We start from the raw sequence: 15,437 nt of genomic DNA on the forward strand, positions 1-15,437 counted from the left end.
CCAGGCCATTCCAAACAGCCAAATAATGACATCTCTACACCAGGAGCCGGGGGCCTACTACGCCGACCAGATCCCCCAGACATACTACAGCTCGCATGTTCCCCAACATGGCATCATCAACAACCAGATAGACCAGCACGACAGACCCCAATACTACCAAGCCGAAAACGGCACTTCCCATCCCCCTTATGACTCTAACGAATCCCCCCACCACGAATACTACCAGCAAGAGCCCATCAACTCGGGGGCTCCGGTGATCCCTGAAGCTCAGAGACAGGTCCCTTCTCAGTTACCCCAGACCCATATGCCTCCCCAGCCGCCTGTCGAACAGCCAGCTGAACAGCCTTTCTACGTCAATGCCAAGCAGTATCACAGAATATTGAAGAGGCGGATTGCCAGAGCCAAGTTAGAGGAGACCCTTAAGATTGCAAGAACAAGAAAGCCATATTTGCACGAGTCGAGGCATAAGCACGCTATGAGACGTCCTCGTGGACAGGGTGGCCGTTTCTTGACGGCCGCTGAGATTGCCGAAAAGGAGAGATTGGAGAAGATGAAGAGCATGGAAGGCTCCGACACCGACTCCAAGCAGGACGCCTCAGACGCTCAAAAGAAAAGTGACACCTCCGAATCGGGCTCTTCCGCCAACACCCAGCACTCCTCCCCTGCTACCACAGAGCAGTCCGCTGTGGAACAGAAAGACGTGGGGGAGTCGATCTTCCAGAATCTTATCAGTGAGCCCGGGCACTAGACATTGTTTTACGAAAAAAAACTTCCCGCGCAGCTGCAACAGTGACGTGCTGTTGATAGCCTCGGGACTTACAGTGGGTTTACGACGGTTCTCTTTCATTTCTTCCTAGACGTTTCTTCCTATTCGTTGTTCGTGTAATTTTAATAAAGAAAAAGTTGTTCATGATCAATTTGTGCTAGCCACTACAGCTTGAGCGAACTCGCTGAGTTGATTCAATGCACCCATTTCTCCAATACGCTTGATGTTTGCAACAGCAATGTAGCGAATCTGTTTGAAGTCCTCGTTTTGCACATGAGGCACTGGATCGAACGGCTTCAACAGAATCGAGATGATCTTGGAAAAGTTGGAACCGTAGGCTGCGCTCTCAAGATCAACCTCATTAATAGCCACACTTGTGGCGTTAGGGCCGCCAGTGATAGTATTTTCTGCAACGTTATTTCCCTTTGCAATACCTGACAAGAGTGTCAAGTTCTTACAAAGCTGTTCAACCGTAGGCTGGAGCAAGGCTTTGCACGAGCCTTGGGTAAACTGCTCGGAAACAATCAATTGAGACAATCCCAAGGCAGCGATCTTCTTGTCTTGCAAGTTTGCAAATTCCTCAGTTGTTGGCAAAATAAAACTGTTGGTGATCTGTTGGAACACTCCTTGTTGGACTGATTCTATGAGGTTAATGGCAAAGCCTGCGTTGATCTGGCTCTGAGTCTTTGCGTTAAGTGTATCATTCAATGGCACGCAGCACAAGGACATCAAAAAGATCACAAACTTTTTAATATACTTTTCGGTTCTCGAGGTCTTCAATCTGGTCAAAAGGAGTACCGAGATCTGGTTCAAATGGACGGAGACCAAATCAAGCGGGAAGTACAAAAAGATTCCTTGCAACAAATCAAAGCCGTATGTATCATTTGCTCTTGAGGCAATGAGTTTCTGGAAGACACCAAGCAACGGAACTAATTCTTGGGAGGATGATGCAATGACGGAGGAATTATGAGCCATGATGGCGACGAGCAACCTCGTGATACCGGGAACATTACCACGGTATTCCCAGACAGCAGGAGATAAAAGAGGCTTGACAAGAGTCTTATACTCATCCGGAATGGGGGATGCCTTCAGGAAGTTTTCAAGAAGGAAAGCCAAAATCTGGAATGTGTAAGGCACAAATTCTTGCACGTCCTCGCCAAGGATCTCTAGCAAAGAAGGCATGATAAGGGAGCTGTACTTTTTGATTTTGGAGTCATCTTTGTCTGCACCGAATTTAATCAAAAGACCCAAACTTTCAAAGATGTAATGCGTGAATCTTGGGTTGGCGGGGTTTTTGGCGATGATACCCAAAATCTTCAAGAGCTGCTCAATAATAGTCAACTTGAAACTCTCCTCAATGACATCCTCCGCTGTACTCAATACCTTCATTACAGTTTTAACCAAGAATTCGTTTTCGGAAAGCTTCTCAGGTGCTGTGTTTGAAAGGATGAGGGTAAATAGGTTGCTCAACAAGTCATTGACGTAAGGTTGAATATCCAGCTTGTTGAAAACAGGAGTGTGCTTGGAGTCCGCAAAGTTCGTCATAGCCAAGAGCTTGTCGATTGTGATAGCGGCATAAGTGTACACGACAACATTGGAGTTCTTCAAATGATCAACCAAAAGAGGGATGGTAGTCAAGAGTTGCTCCTTGGTCAACTGATTTCTGAAGGTCATGATATACTTGATGGCGTCGACTTTCAAAATCGGCGTGGCGTCACCAGTCAAGTATGATGCAATGTTATCGGTGAAGAATTTCACGACATCCACCAACATGTTTGTGGAGGTGACACCAATGTTTGTGACGGAGCCCTTGGCAGCCAATGATGTAAATAAGTAAATGGCGATATCTCTGTTCCTCCAGTCATCGTGGGACAAGAATCTGTTGACATATGACATGACTGTGCCTGTCAAGAGCTCTGTGTTGACGTCCTTCAACTCCCTCAAGAAATCTGTGGAAGATTTTCTCCTGGAGTCAAAATCGGATCCTTCCAAATCGGATCTCACGAAGGAGATTGGTTCGTCCTCGAAGGTCTCCTCGTCAACCTCTCTGAAAGCGATGTTGGGAAGAATGATCTTTTCGATGATCTCATTGATTGCCTGCTCATTGTTGAAGTAGGACTGGTATTTGACAATTTTTGTAATAGATGTCAAGAATGACAATGCGTTGACTGCCAAAAGATCAAACTTCGGTTGTTGTGTGACGTAGGTGTTGATGAGTTCCCAAACGGATGTGATAAAATTTGGAATCAAGGGATCAAATTCCTCTGCATATCTGGTGACGTGTAGGGATAACAACTCAATGATAGCAGTCTTCACCTTGATCAACACGTCAACATCTTCATCGTCGCTAGCATCACCGACCAAGTTAGACAGGAATCCCAAGTACTTATGAAGAATGCCCATACCTGTGTTAAGGTTATCCTCGAAGAACTCGGGAATGTCCTGACAGTTCAAGTCATAGTAGATCTGTACAAGCAACAACAAGCATTCCAAGTAAATGATAAGGGAAGCGGAGTTGTTCAGAGCGACGGCTTCTGTGATGTTCTCATCTGTTTTGGTCAAGAGAGCCATAAACGGTTCAGCGAACTTGTCCAAAACCATCTTGATCTCCAAGAACAACTCGTCGGATCTGAATAAAGGCCTCCATTTCTTGAAGATCGAATGTGCCACTATTAAGATACCTCTGTTCAAGACAAAATCCTCTGGAGACAACTTCGCAACAAGGTCATCAATGAGATTTCCCCAATTGTGTGGGAAATCCAGCTCGGCAATGATCGATATAGTTTCTCCTAACTGGACTTGTAAATTGTTAGGGAGCTTGATCATAACGTTCAAGATTTCCAGCTTCACGTATTGAACGTCGTCATTAAACAACATATACTCTCCATCTTCGTTTACCCACTTTCTTTTGACTAAATTTTTCAAGAAAAGAGCAGCTGCAAGTCTCACAGCAGGTTCTAAGTTGGTGGAGGCAACCGTGTGAAGCAAGTTTATAGCGAAGTGAGGTTGAGACTCAATTGATCTCAAATGCGATTCCGCCTGTTTGGCATGATGTGGATTAAGTGACTCTTTTAGGTAAGCGGAGATATTTTCTAAACTGTTTTCGGCCATAGTGGTGGCGGGTAAATAAAAGGGTTGATGGTTTTTTCTATGTGAGTCTCTGGATCTCTGATTTTGATTTTTCTACAGGTCCATCACTGGTTGTGCAGGCCGCAACCTGCTACTCGAAACTATAAATTTCATTAATTTATCTAATCTACAGAAATGCTTGGAATGTTCTATGAATTGTAAATCAATATGCGAGGTATTCTGTCACTCCTTACTTGGAGGTAGTAGGCAATTGCTGAGCACTTTCCTTCTGCTGCTTCTGCTTGGCAACCGCGTACACCAAACCAGACACAAAGCCGACAAAGATCGAAGAAACAGACCAGAAGTTAACAGCTGCGTCAAAGAAAACCAAACCAGACAATGCAATTGGCAATTTGTTCAAAGCGCCGACCATGGAGTAAGTGGTGGAAGATGTCACTCTGACACACCAGGCAGAACAGTAAGAAATGGCGACAGTAGAAGCACCAGAAAGAACCATGGCGGTGATGGTGGCGTTTCTGGTCTCAGGTGGGAAGTTCTTGTTCACAGTCTCTGGGGACCAGTCCTCCAAGAGAAAAGTGGCCACGAGCAAAATGGGGATGGACAACAAGTTGTTGTAGTAGGTGGTGTCGAAGTCCTTGAAGTTGGTCAACTTGATTCTGATTCTCATGGTCAAGACGAAAGCGGCACTGGCGAAACAGTTGGCAAACATCCAGAAGTAGCCGGCGTACATGGAAGCGGCATCCTCAGCGGTCCTGGTAGCAGAGGAGTCACCGTAACAAGCCAAGACGGAGGAGAAGACCATCAAGAGGAAAGAACCCAAAACCATGTGAGTGACCTTTCCACCGAACCACAAGACCTCACCGTAAGCGATCAAGATGATGGTCAAGTTCTTGAAGATAGTGTAGACAGGGATAGACAAGCCCTTCAAAGCTCTGGAGCCAGTGTAAATCATGGCAACAAGCATAAGAACGATGGGCATCCACTTCTTGGCCTCATCCTTGTTGAATGGACGGTAGGTGATGATGTTCAAGGCCTTCAAGGTAGCAATGATGGCAGTACACGTCATGCCCTGGACGGCCAAAAGCAAGAAAGGGTAGTTGAAGTCCTTGGCAAGCACGTACTTATTAGTGACGGTCATCAAGATCGACGCAAAACAGTAGCAGGCGATGGACAAAGGACCCGAGTTGGTGAGGGAATGGGCATTGTTAGTGCCGTAAGAAGAGCCGGCTTGAGGGGAGTTCTTTTCCATTTTTCGTTTCAATAAATATATAGTCTGGCCAATAAGATAGAACAGAAGAATTCCCATACAACGGCGGCACGGGTTAGTTTGAAAGCCTGTGAGTTCTCAGTTGGTAGAAAAAAAAACGAAAACAGAGCGTGTTGTGTCCATTAAGTGTGAGAACCACGCAGTTGCGCCTGTATGCAGTCGCCATCGATCGAAGAAACGCGAGCCAGTAGTGTCCAGGGGCATCAAGCCAGTGTTGGTTTGGAGCCAGGAAGTGCTATTGTGATGCCAGCAATGAGTTTTCTGTGAACAATGCCGATGGATCATGTCTGAAAAAGCAATGGAAACTGAAGTTTTTTCTGAAAATACGTCGAACTGACTGGGCTGCTGGCTGCGTTCCGGTTCCTGAATACGGTGAGGCTTATCTGTTGTGAGGCAGTTGAGCCAGTAAAAAGCGGCGAACCTAAAAGCAGGTAGACGTGGAGCGAGGCTGGAGTTTTGCCAAGGAAGGAATACCAGCGCTTCAGATAAAAGGTTGGGTTTTTGGAGAAATTTCAATCTCCTTTTCTAAAACTACCCCTATGGAGAAAGCAGGGTAGTATGCCGCGTAGTGGCTGCGAAAAGTGCCCAAGTAGGCGGTGCAAGACAGCACATTGTTCAAAAGACGGCGAGTGAAAAAAAAAGTGGTCTCCTTTGTGGAAATTCGGCTCGAGTCGGCGAACGGCTCTCCGAACCCCGGAAAAGGCTAAGTTCGGGAGAACACAGGACGCAGAAATCGGGGAATTGATATGAAGCGTTTGCTATTTCCATTCGCCTATTATGTCAAGTAGAATGGTTGAACTTCAATGATGGTGGATCTCCGGCGATCTGCCGTTGTGGACCAAATCGGCGGATAAAACACGCCAGATACCGATAACCGAACACTCCTTCTCCTCAAGCCCTAATCCAGACCCTGCACTCCATTCTGTATCGATTTCCAGAAAAAACGGCTCGACTCATTCGCGTCAGAAAATGACGTTTCTGATCTACCTCATCTACTGTGGACCTGTATTTGTAGACGAGGTGCTTTGTGGCACAGGTTCCAGAGCCTCACAATAGCAACCCCTAGGACGTAGGGGTTTGTGCTACCTTGGGTTTATTGGCCGCAAGGGTCTTTGCTCAACGAACAATAAAACCACATTTCTCCAATCAGCTCAATGCCAAGAGAATCCTAAAACTTACCCCCAAAACCTTCACCCTGTTTTGTGCTCGTCCGCAAAATGTGTCACCCAGACTCGGTTCCCGCATTTTGACAGCTTTCTGCGTCTCCCTCAACACGTCAAAAATACCTCGCATCCGATTGTCTCTTGCGCACACATGGGCAATATTCCGAGTTACGGCCCGATATGGCCGACCCTTTTCTCTGCTTCCGTCCAAACCTGTAAGTATGCATCGTCAGGCCACGAGCCGGTGCCTTCATGCACCTTTGGTGCACCCCCCAAAAGCTTATGGTTGCGCTTTCGGTCCGGAGCTGCTCCCAGTATTTAATTGCTGATTCCCCGTGTAGTTTCTCTGTAGCCACAATGCCTCTTTCCAAACACATTGACGCCGAAAAATTGGAGCACAAGCTCTTGAAGTTGTCTACAAAGACCCCTGTCTCCGACAGAGAGGAGTACATATTCGACTACTCCTCCAACAGACCAGTGCCAAAGCACCAGATTCCCGTGAGATCCAGCAACAAGGACTTGGTGCTCAAGTACATTGAGGAGGAATTGAGTCTTGACGGCGTGCCTACATTGAACATGGCGTCGTTTGTCAACACCTCTGTGGAGTCCATCCCCTTGAAGTTGATCTCAGACAACATCACCAAGAACTTGGCTGATAACGATGAGTACCCATCTTTGCTCGAGCACCAATCGCGTTGTATGAGCATTTTGTCTGACTTGTGGCATGCTCCTAAAAATGACGATGGTACAACCGACACAATTGGTACCTCGACCACTGGCTCCTCCGAGGCCATTATGTTGGCTGGATTGGCCTTGAAGAAGAGATGGCAGGAGAAGAGAAAGGCCGAGGGCAAGTCCACCGAAAACCCCAACATCATCATGTCCTCCATTGCCCAGGTGGCTTTGGAGAAGTTTGCCAGATACTTTGATGTGGAGAACAGAACCATCAATGTCAACGAGGGCTCTGAGCACGTCATTGATGTGAACAAGATCAAGGAGAACATTGACGAGAACACAATTGGTATTTTCGTCATTTTGGGTTCCACCTTCACCGGTAACTTTGAGCCCGTGGAGAAGATCAACGACTTGTTGGATGAGGTGGAGAAGGAAACGGGTCTTGATGTCAAGATCCATGTTGACGGTGCTTCTGGTGCTTTTGTTGCTCCATTTGTGTACCCAAACTTGAAGTGGGACTTTGCACTTCCTCGTGTGGTTTCCATCAACACATCTGGTCACAAGTTCGGTTTGACCACCGCTGGTTTGGGCTGGGTGATCTGGAAACACAACGACTACTTGCCCGAGCTGTTGCGTTTCAAATTGGACTACTTGGGTGGAGTTGAGGAAACATTCAACTTGAACTTCTCTAGACCTGGTTTCCCTGTTTTGCACCAGTACTACAACTTCTTGACCTTCGGCAGAGAGGGCTACACCAAGATCTTCGACAGCTGCATCCAGAATGCCCGTTTGTTGTCGCAGTACTTGACTGAGAGTGGCTACTACGAGGTTCTCTCTGTCATTCACGAGAAGATCTCCGAGGATGAGGCCAAAAAGATCTTCACACTCGACACTAAAGACCAGCTGGAGTTGGGCGAAGTGGCAGTAAGCAACCAGGGCTACCGTCCTGGACTTCCAGTGGTCTCTTTCAGATTCTCAAAAGAATTCCGTCACAAGTACCACAGTATCCCTCAGTCTATGATTTCCCTGTTGTTGAGAAACAAGGGCTTTATTGTGCCCAACTACAACTTGAGTGCCGACGAGCATGACAAGGAGATCTTGCGTGTGGTGGTTCGTCCTTCGTGCAACCTCAATTTGCTCGAGAAGCTCATCAAGAGCATCACCGAGTCGACAGAGCTTCTCTTGAAAGCCTACGACACGGTGATGGAGGTATTCAGCGCGGACCATTCTCAAGAGCCTGCTACCAAGAAACAATTGATCCACGACTTGTTGCTTAGTATTGCTTCCGACGGTGTCATTGATAAGAAGAAGGCTCAAACAAAGCTTTTGGACAAGGAGGGCACGGGTCATCACAAGCACAAAAAGTCATACAGAGGTGCATGCTAAATAGGCTGCAAAATATGCGGGCCAGACGACGTATGCAACCCGTACATACGGAGGCTCCTTGAGGATTATGAACTAATTAAGTCTTGCTTCCAGCTGTAGCCCAACAAAAACCCCTCTTTCTTACCGCTTTCCCCTCAGATCACTCTTTTGACCATTTTTGTATACCATGCAGCTTCTGGACTAAAGGTGTGGTTGCGTCGGATGTGGTCTGCTTGCACACAATGCCCCTTTACGAGCTCGACGCTTGCTTTCGCAGCCTTAGCAAGCTCGGACTAGGAGCCCGTAGAAAAGCCGTTCGATTTTTGCTCGATATATCGCCACTCCCCCTTACTACTTCTTTTCTTCTAAATCCAATTCAATCCAATGGCTTCTGTTTCCGCCAATGACCTTGTGGTCCACAAGTGGGCCACCATCGTGTCCTGGGTTCTCGCTGCTTTCGTGAGTATCCGCTACTTTGTGGGACGTTCTCCCTCTGATTCACACAACCCTTACCATGTCGCTGACACGCCTTTCTCGGGCAACATCATCGTGACTTTGGTCTACTGGCTTGTGTTGTTTTTCTTGCAAATCTCCTTCGTTGTGCAGATTTTCGTGCCCGCTGCTGAGTCTGCCAGTGCCTTGACTCCCTCAAGAACCACAATCACCAAGCAGATTGCCTGGCACTTCACAGGCTTCAACTTGGGTGTTTTTGCATGGACTTTGCTCTTTGTCAAGAAGCACTTCTTCTGGTCCGAGCTCGTGCTTTTGGCCAACTTTGGCAACATCACCTACTTGTACTTTGCCCACAAGACCTACAGAATCAGACCATTGTCCACCTGGATCTTGATCCACTGGCCTACCGTGGCATTGCCTTGGTCCTGGTTGATGTTTGCTGTTTTCTGGAACGGTGCCGTGTTGTTCCATGTCCACAAGTTTGTCGGTAGAATCATTGCCAACATCCTCGTGTGGTTGTTCTTGTTTGTGCCTACCTTCTTCATCGCTGTGTTCAACGATTGGGGCATTGGTTTGTCCTCGAGTGCTTTGATGTTCGGCTTGGGCTTGAACCAGATCTTCACCAAGACTTTCGCTTTGCAGTGGATCTTTGCCTTTGTCATTTCTGGTCTTCTCTTCGTTTTGAGTATTGCTGCTGCTGCTACCGGTAAGATCACCAAGGAGACCACCGCCGAGGAAGGCGCTCCATTGTTGGACGGTAACTAAATGACTGAATAGCTTCAACATCATTGTATGCACCAAACACGCTGTAGAACTACTACTGTCCACGAACCTTAAGAACGTCTATTTGTGAATTTTCATAACCCATTTTTCCTAAACTACTTCTTGTGCTCCAAGGCCAACTTGGCAAGCTGCAAGACACCTTCCTTGGTTTCGCAGCCACCAATGAAACCAGCAGCGTGGACAAAAATACAGCCGTCAACACCGGTCAATTTCGAAAGCTCCTCGTCTCTGACACCACGCCATGGCTCCGGAAGACCGAAACGGAATTCGAAACTGGTGGAGGTGACGGAAACAGTGGAAATACGCCATTTGGTGCTGGAGTCAGCGAAAAGCACAAACTTGATGGCACCCTGAGCGGACTTCTCCTTCTCAATAGCATACAAGTGCTCCTTCCATGGGCAGAACTGCTCGAGAACAATGATCTCACCGCTAGGGTGCACATCGTAACGAGAGTCGAAAGCAGCCTCAACAATGTCTCTAGCAGGCAACCAGGACTCACCGTAGCCCTTGAGAAGGTTCAAGAAACACGTACCCATCAAGTCGCTAGCCTTCTCGAAAGCAGCATCGTAGTCAGCGTCGGTAGGGTTGGTGTTCCATCTTGGGTTCAACTGGCTGACGATAGCAGGGAGGGCCAAGTTCTTGTCGTTGAACTTCTTCTCCACGTCACCAGGATAGTTGTTGATACCGTTATCGTTGGCGTCAACAGCCTCGATAAACTCCTTGTACACCTTCTGGTAGAGCAAGTCGATGGTAGAAGGCTTTTCAAGCTTGAGCGTCTCCTGGATGATGTCCTTACCAAAGTGCTTGTAAATCAAACCAGCACTCGAGAGCTTGGTGTTGTACTTCAGCGAAAAGGTCTCGTTGAACTCACGCTGGTGGTGGTCAAACCATTTGGTGCCCTTGTCGTATTTTCCACCAACATCAACCACGATATCAGAGGCATCCCAGTCCTCAGGCTTTCTCAGTCTGACGAGCGAAGAACCCTGGAATTTGGGCAAAAGCTTCAACATGTAAACGGCCAAGGCCTCATCGGCGTGGAACAGGCCCAGATGGGTGCAGATCTTCATGGTGGATGGTTCAAGCTTCTGTCTTTTGGGGTCCATCGGTAGTGAGAAGAGATGTCAGGAGCGCGCCAATGGCTGCAAAGGGACGTAAGCAGTGGAGGCATAGCGAAGGGAAAAAAAGAATAGGTATTTGGGGTAAGGGAGGAAGGGTTTTGACGTTAGGATGTTTTTGTTGAAAGCTTTGGTATTCACACTTTGGTGGAAACGGTCATTTTTGGTGGGTCTGACCCTAGCTGAAGCTGCTGACAGTATGGAGGGCAAAGGTACCAGCGTTTAATTTACTTCTTAATTATTTTTTTCTGGCTTATCGAAGCCACTATGCTTAAATCTTGCAAACTGCAAAAAGTAGGAGTGGAATGTGCTGGCTTGGAGCAAACTCAATTACCCCATGATACCTTGAAAATTCCACATTTTCCTGCTAGCATAGCCAATTTTTTGGCAATTGAAAAACTAACCGTTCCGTGTATTTTGCGTCTCAACAAAAAGTGCCAAATAATATTGCTACGAGATTGTGAGATCTGCAACGCCTGTGAAGAAGCACTCTGGAAGGCAGATCATGGAAGCTGAAAAATGCAAAAATGGCTGTCCTGGTATGCGAATTCCGTCAACATTTTCCCAAAAATTATCGTTATGTCTCGAAGAAAATTAAGCTTCGATAATCGCCGTATTCAGGAAACACAAAGGTTGAAAAAGTATTGTCGAGCTGTACATATTTACCGGTCGGATGGAGAGGGAGTCTACAAACCATCACTGTAGCAAGGCTGTTTTTGTTTCTATACACAGAGCATTCATGTGAAGTGCATCTTCTGTGGAGGACCCAGTCGTGGGGTATATTTAGGAGAATCTGATGGCTTATCCAAGTGGTAGATCATGAGCCCATGCCACAGTCCCCACATCGCAACAAAGGAGAGAATTTTTCCAACAAAGAAGTAAAAATTTCGATTTGAAGAATGAAGGATTCAGGGACTTGAAGGGGGACTAGTACGGATCCCCTATTGTCGATGTCTGGCGGCTAAATTCTGAAACTTGCAAAGGCACCAAAATACTGGGGCGGAATAACTCCTTTGTAGATAAGCAAAGCTACACCAGTGATACCCAGGTATCTATATTGATTCTATCGATGGTGCCAGCGACCACGCTTATAAATATTTAATTAGCTAGCGCACTGCGTCAGCAAGGTTTAAGTCATCTTAACTGGAACACCGTCAAACATAGACAACGTGAGATGCAACATCTTCTTTGGTGGGTAAGAACCCTCGTAAGCAGAAACCAAGTTAGGGAACATTTGGATCAATCTCACAACAACGTAGGAAGCTTCCGTAAGAGCAAATTGCTGGCCCAAACAGATTCTTGGTCCACCGTTGAATGGCAAGTAAGCCCAGCCAAGCTTCTGGTTCTCAGCCCATCTCTCTGGCTTGAACTCGTTGGAGTCCTTACCGTAGTATTTGGGGTCTCTCTGGGTATTGTAAACAGAGTATGCAACAGTGGTGCCCTTGGCAACAAAGACTGGGGCAGTGCCGTCTGGACCACCACCAGTAGGAAGAACAGTGTCCTTGGTGGCCTCTCTGAAGTTCATTGGCACAGATGGGTACATTCTCAACACTTCGTTGAGAACCCACTTCAAGTACTCACACTTCTTAAGAGACTCGAAGGAAATGTTGGAAATGTCCTCTGGAGTGCCCTCACCGAACTGGACCAAGACCTCCTCCTTCAATCTGTTGTAGACCTCAGGGTGTCTGGACAATTCAAAGAGAGTGAAGGACAACAAACCAGCAGTGGTATCTCTACCAGCGACCATGATGTTCAACAACTGGTCCTGCAACACCTTAGGGTCTCTGGTCTGCTTCACCAACTCGTACAAGAAAGTGTAACCCTTCTCGGACTTGGCCTCGATCTCCTCCTGAGGAGCCTCGAGAGCCTTGTTGACGTAGAACTGAGCGAACTTGTGAACCTTGGCGCAAGCGCTACGGAACTTGAAGCCATCAATGACACGGTAGAACACTTGAGAGTAGGATCTCATGGCAAGAACTCTCTGTGTAAGGTTGAAAGCGTCACCGAATTCCTCTCTGCCTGGGAACAAGTCATGAGGAGGCTTCTCTGGGATAGTGCCGTCTCTCAAACAGTAAACAGATTCACCAAACAAAATCTCAGTAGCAGTGTCAACAGTGAACTTAAAGAACAAGTCCTGGATGTCAAAGGCCTCACCGTTGGCCTTCTTGATGTGGGAGGCGAGGGTCATGACGTGAGGCTCCAAGGTTCTGACGTGGGCAATCTGCTCTCTAGAGAACTGAGGACGCAACATGGCTCTGGAGTTCTTCCATCCGTGAGAGTCCAAGGTAAAGATACCATCACCCAACAATGGCAAAAAGTGGGAGTGTCTCTTGCCCAAGGCAAAGTCGTTAAACTGGTTGGCCAAAATAGCCTTGTAGTTCTCTGGCGAGAAAGTAAAAAGCACACGAATACCACCCAACATAAGATGGCAGGTATCGTTTTGAGCGTTGTTGAAACGTTCACCAATCAATTCCAAGATTGTACCGTTGTTGATGGCTTTAAGGGCATCCACCAAGAGTGGGACACCAAAGAATGGTGCTGGAATAGGCTCAGTATCTTTACATCCAAACTTCTTGGAAATGCGGTAGATTCTGACCTGACGGTGCACAACATACAAAAGAATGGTTGCAAAGACGATGGTGTACCATTTGGCAATGTGAGGTTTAACCGCCTCTACGGCTTCGTTCACAAATGACATGATAACGATAAACTAGAGGTCAAAAATGCATTAAGGAGAACGGCGGGGCTTTATAAGGCCTCAAAACCCCATGCGGGGACTTTCACATGGTGTGGGTGACGATGCCCCAAAGTCGCAGTAGCCACTACACAGCACTGCGGCCAATTAGTGTGCGCGACAGCGTAGGGCTGCAGTGCTTCCTTCATCACGTTCATGCTTTGCTGCCTCTGCGACCCATGTGCGTTTGGCATACTCTGAAACCCAAAAAAGATCCACACATACCATAACAAGTTAGGGGGAAGGTTTCCGAAGCATTTGGTAGGCGGATTTCTGGGCAGAAGACGAGAATTCGATCTCTAGTTCGTCCGGGACCGGAGGCTTTCGCTTCTTACGTTCGCGGCACAAACTCACCTTCTTCAGGCGACTAAGCTGCTGGAGTTCCTGCATGCGCGATTTTGTGCTACCAGGCGAGTGGAGGTGCTGCCCTTCCGGGCCAGCAACCGCTGCGGCGGCAACTCCGGACGTTGTCTTATGAAAATGCTTCCCCTCCTGGGGAGCAGGACGGAGTGGATGCGAAACTGTTCCAGAACTAGCATGGCCAGGATGATGTACATTTTTGGGCCCATTCTTCGATGATATTTTTCCGTGGGTATCGCAATGGCCATTGTCTGTTTTTCCGTTGGTCCCCTGCGCCTCTGCAGAGGGAAGAATGCCTAGCTTCTGCAAGGCCAGGACTCGTGCTGGTGGTAGCTGCGAAAGCTGCTCCAGTAGCCGTTTATGTGATAACTCTTGTTTTTGCTGCTTTTTTACCCTGGCTCTGATTTGCTCGTAATCTTCAGGTCCGTTCCGCTTTTTTTTAGTCAGGGGCGCCCCGTCATACTCGCTTTCGTCAAACCCGCTACCACCGTAAAACACCTCGTTGCGCTCACTTTGGACACACTGCTGGTCCCCAGGAAAGTGCGCCTGCCTAAACAGTGAATTCGGGGTAAACCGTCTCCGCGTGTCACCGTAGCCGTTTTTGCGGGCGCCTGCCATCAGCCCCTGCCCCTGCCCAGGCTTTCTTGCAGCTACGCCTTGGAGCTCCATCCGCAGGCCTCGATATTTTTGCTCCTCGTGGTAGCTGCAAAGTCGACTCCGCGAAACGTCAACCACATGCTTGCACAGGCCTGATTTGGTCGCACTGTCACAGTAGCCAAAATGCTTTGCGCTGCCCACTTCTAAGATACTATGCAAATCCTCCCCCACAGACACCAGCGGGGCGCCTTTCATCCGCTTGATCCGGGGATTCAAGATGACCACAATCTCTCCAGGCCGTAGCTTCCAGAATCTCGTGAATGCAGGCCCAAAAAGCATAACGTCCACGCTGTGGTCGAAATCGCCTACTTTTAATTGGAGGTATTTTTGCCCGTTGACTGTATGACGCGGAGGGCTTTTGAACACCACCATCCCTGCAAAACACCAGTTTACGTAGCGAGGCTCTTCAAAATGTGGTGCTACAACTTTGGCCAAAAGCTTTCGAATGCTGAGGATCTTGATTCCTCGTAGTAGCTGCTCGAGCTGTGTCTTCTCGAGCCGTCTTGCCAGAAGCTCGAGTCCAGTGTTGGTGTCTTTGTCGCCTGGCTGTGTCTGAGTTGTGGCATATTCGGGCACGTCTTCGAATTCAAAGATTCTTTCACTGAGGTCTATGGAGGTTTTTTTGGGTTCTTGGCCAAGACGCGACGCAAACGATGACTTGGGTTGAGTGGTGAAAAGTGTCTGAGGTTGGGGTTTTGAATACTCTGGCTGTTTCTCAAGACGTTTTGAATCCTTCTGTTTTTGAAAATACTCCGTTTGGGGTTTTCTTTCTGGCGATGGTGATCTCTCTACATCGACGTGATGCTGTTTCTGCTTCTTCCGTGCACGCTCCTCTAGAAGTCGCTGTTTTTTAGCAGCAAACTCCTTTTCCAAATCAGCAAGAGCATCGTCAGAATCCTCTGTCAAATACTCCGCCTCATTGGCCTCCCGCGGGTCAATCATGCTTGTAGATGGTAGGAGTAGGATCAAGCTCAGACGTGTTCCTGTACCGCGATATCAACATCCTACT

General features: G+C 47.7%; 7 protein-coding genes across 7 annotated transcripts; 3 read left to right on the plus strand and 4 right to left on the minus strand.

Annotated features, from left to right (window-relative positions):
• Nucleotides 1–25: 25 nt before the first annotated feature.
• On the plus strand, nt 26–748 carry HAP2 (Hap2p; the record flags this gene model as incomplete). Its single annotated transcript, XM_024856703.1, has 1 exon — nt 26–748. The coding sequence occupies one exon, from the start codon at nt 26–28 to the stop codon at nt 746–748; it is 723 nt and encodes a 240-aa protein (XP_024716302.1).
• Nucleotides 749–913: 165 nt separating this feature from the next.
• C7M61_001290 (importin-alpha export receptor) lies at nt 914–3,877 on the minus strand (the record flags this gene model as incomplete). The annotated part of the gene is made up of 1 exon (XM_024856704.1): nt 914–3,877. The coding sequence occupies one exon, from the start codon at nt 3,875–3,877 to the stop codon at nt 914–916; it is 2,964 nt and encodes a 987-aa protein (XP_024716303.1).
• Nucleotides 3,878–4,085: 208 nt separating this feature from the next.
• VRG4 (GDP-mannose transporter) lies at nt 4,086–5,105 on the minus strand (the record flags this gene model as incomplete). Its single annotated transcript, XM_024856705.1, has 1 exon — nt 4,086–5,105. One exon carries the CDS (start codon nt 5,103–5,105, stop codon nt 4,086–4,088), a length of 1,020 nt encoding a protein of 339 aa, XP_024716304.1.
• Nucleotides 5,106–6,643: 1,538 nt separating this feature from the next.
• On the plus strand, nt 6,644–8,347 carry GAD1 (glutamate decarboxylase; the record flags this gene model as incomplete). Its single annotated transcript, XM_024856706.1, has 1 exon — nt 6,644–8,347. One exon carries the CDS (start codon nt 6,644–6,646, stop codon nt 8,345–8,347), a length of 1,704 nt encoding a protein of 567 aa, XP_024716305.1.
• A 363-nt stretch (nt 8,348–8,710) lies between these two features.
• Nucleotides 8,711–9,544, plus strand: C7M61_001293 (uncharacterized protein; the record flags this gene model as incomplete). The annotated part of the gene is made up of 1 exon (XM_024856707.1): nt 8,711–9,544. One exon carries the CDS (start codon nt 8,711–8,713, stop codon nt 9,542–9,544), a length of 834 nt encoding a protein of 277 aa, XP_024716306.1.
• A 113-nt stretch (nt 9,545–9,657) lies between these two features.
• C7M61_001294 (uncharacterized protein) lies at nt 9,658–10,665 on the minus strand (the record flags this gene model as incomplete). Its single annotated transcript, XM_024856708.1, has 1 exon — nt 9,658–10,665. The coding sequence occupies one exon, from the start codon at nt 10,663–10,665 to the stop codon at nt 9,658–9,660; it is 1,008 nt and encodes a 335-aa protein (XP_024716307.1).
• A 1,141-nt stretch (nt 10,666–11,806) lies between these two features.
• On the minus strand, nt 11,807–15,370 carry C7M61_001295 (cytochrome P450; the record flags this gene model as incomplete). Its single annotated transcript, XM_024856709.1, has 2 exons — nt 11,807–13,387; nt 14,855–15,370. 2 exons carry the CDS (start codon nt 15,368–15,370, stop codon nt 11,807–11,809), a joined length of 2,097 nt encoding a protein of 698 aa, XP_024716308.1.
• Between the last annotated feature and the right edge of the window lie 67 nt (nt 15,371–15,437).

Source organism: Candidozyma pseudohaemuli (genome assembly GCF_003013735.1).
Source record: "Candidozyma pseudohaemuli strain B12108 chromosome Unknown scaffold00001, whole genome shotgun sequence".
NCBI lineage: Eukaryota > Fungi > Ascomycota > Pichiomycetes > Serinales > Metschnikowiaceae > Candidozyma > Candidozyma pseudohaemuli.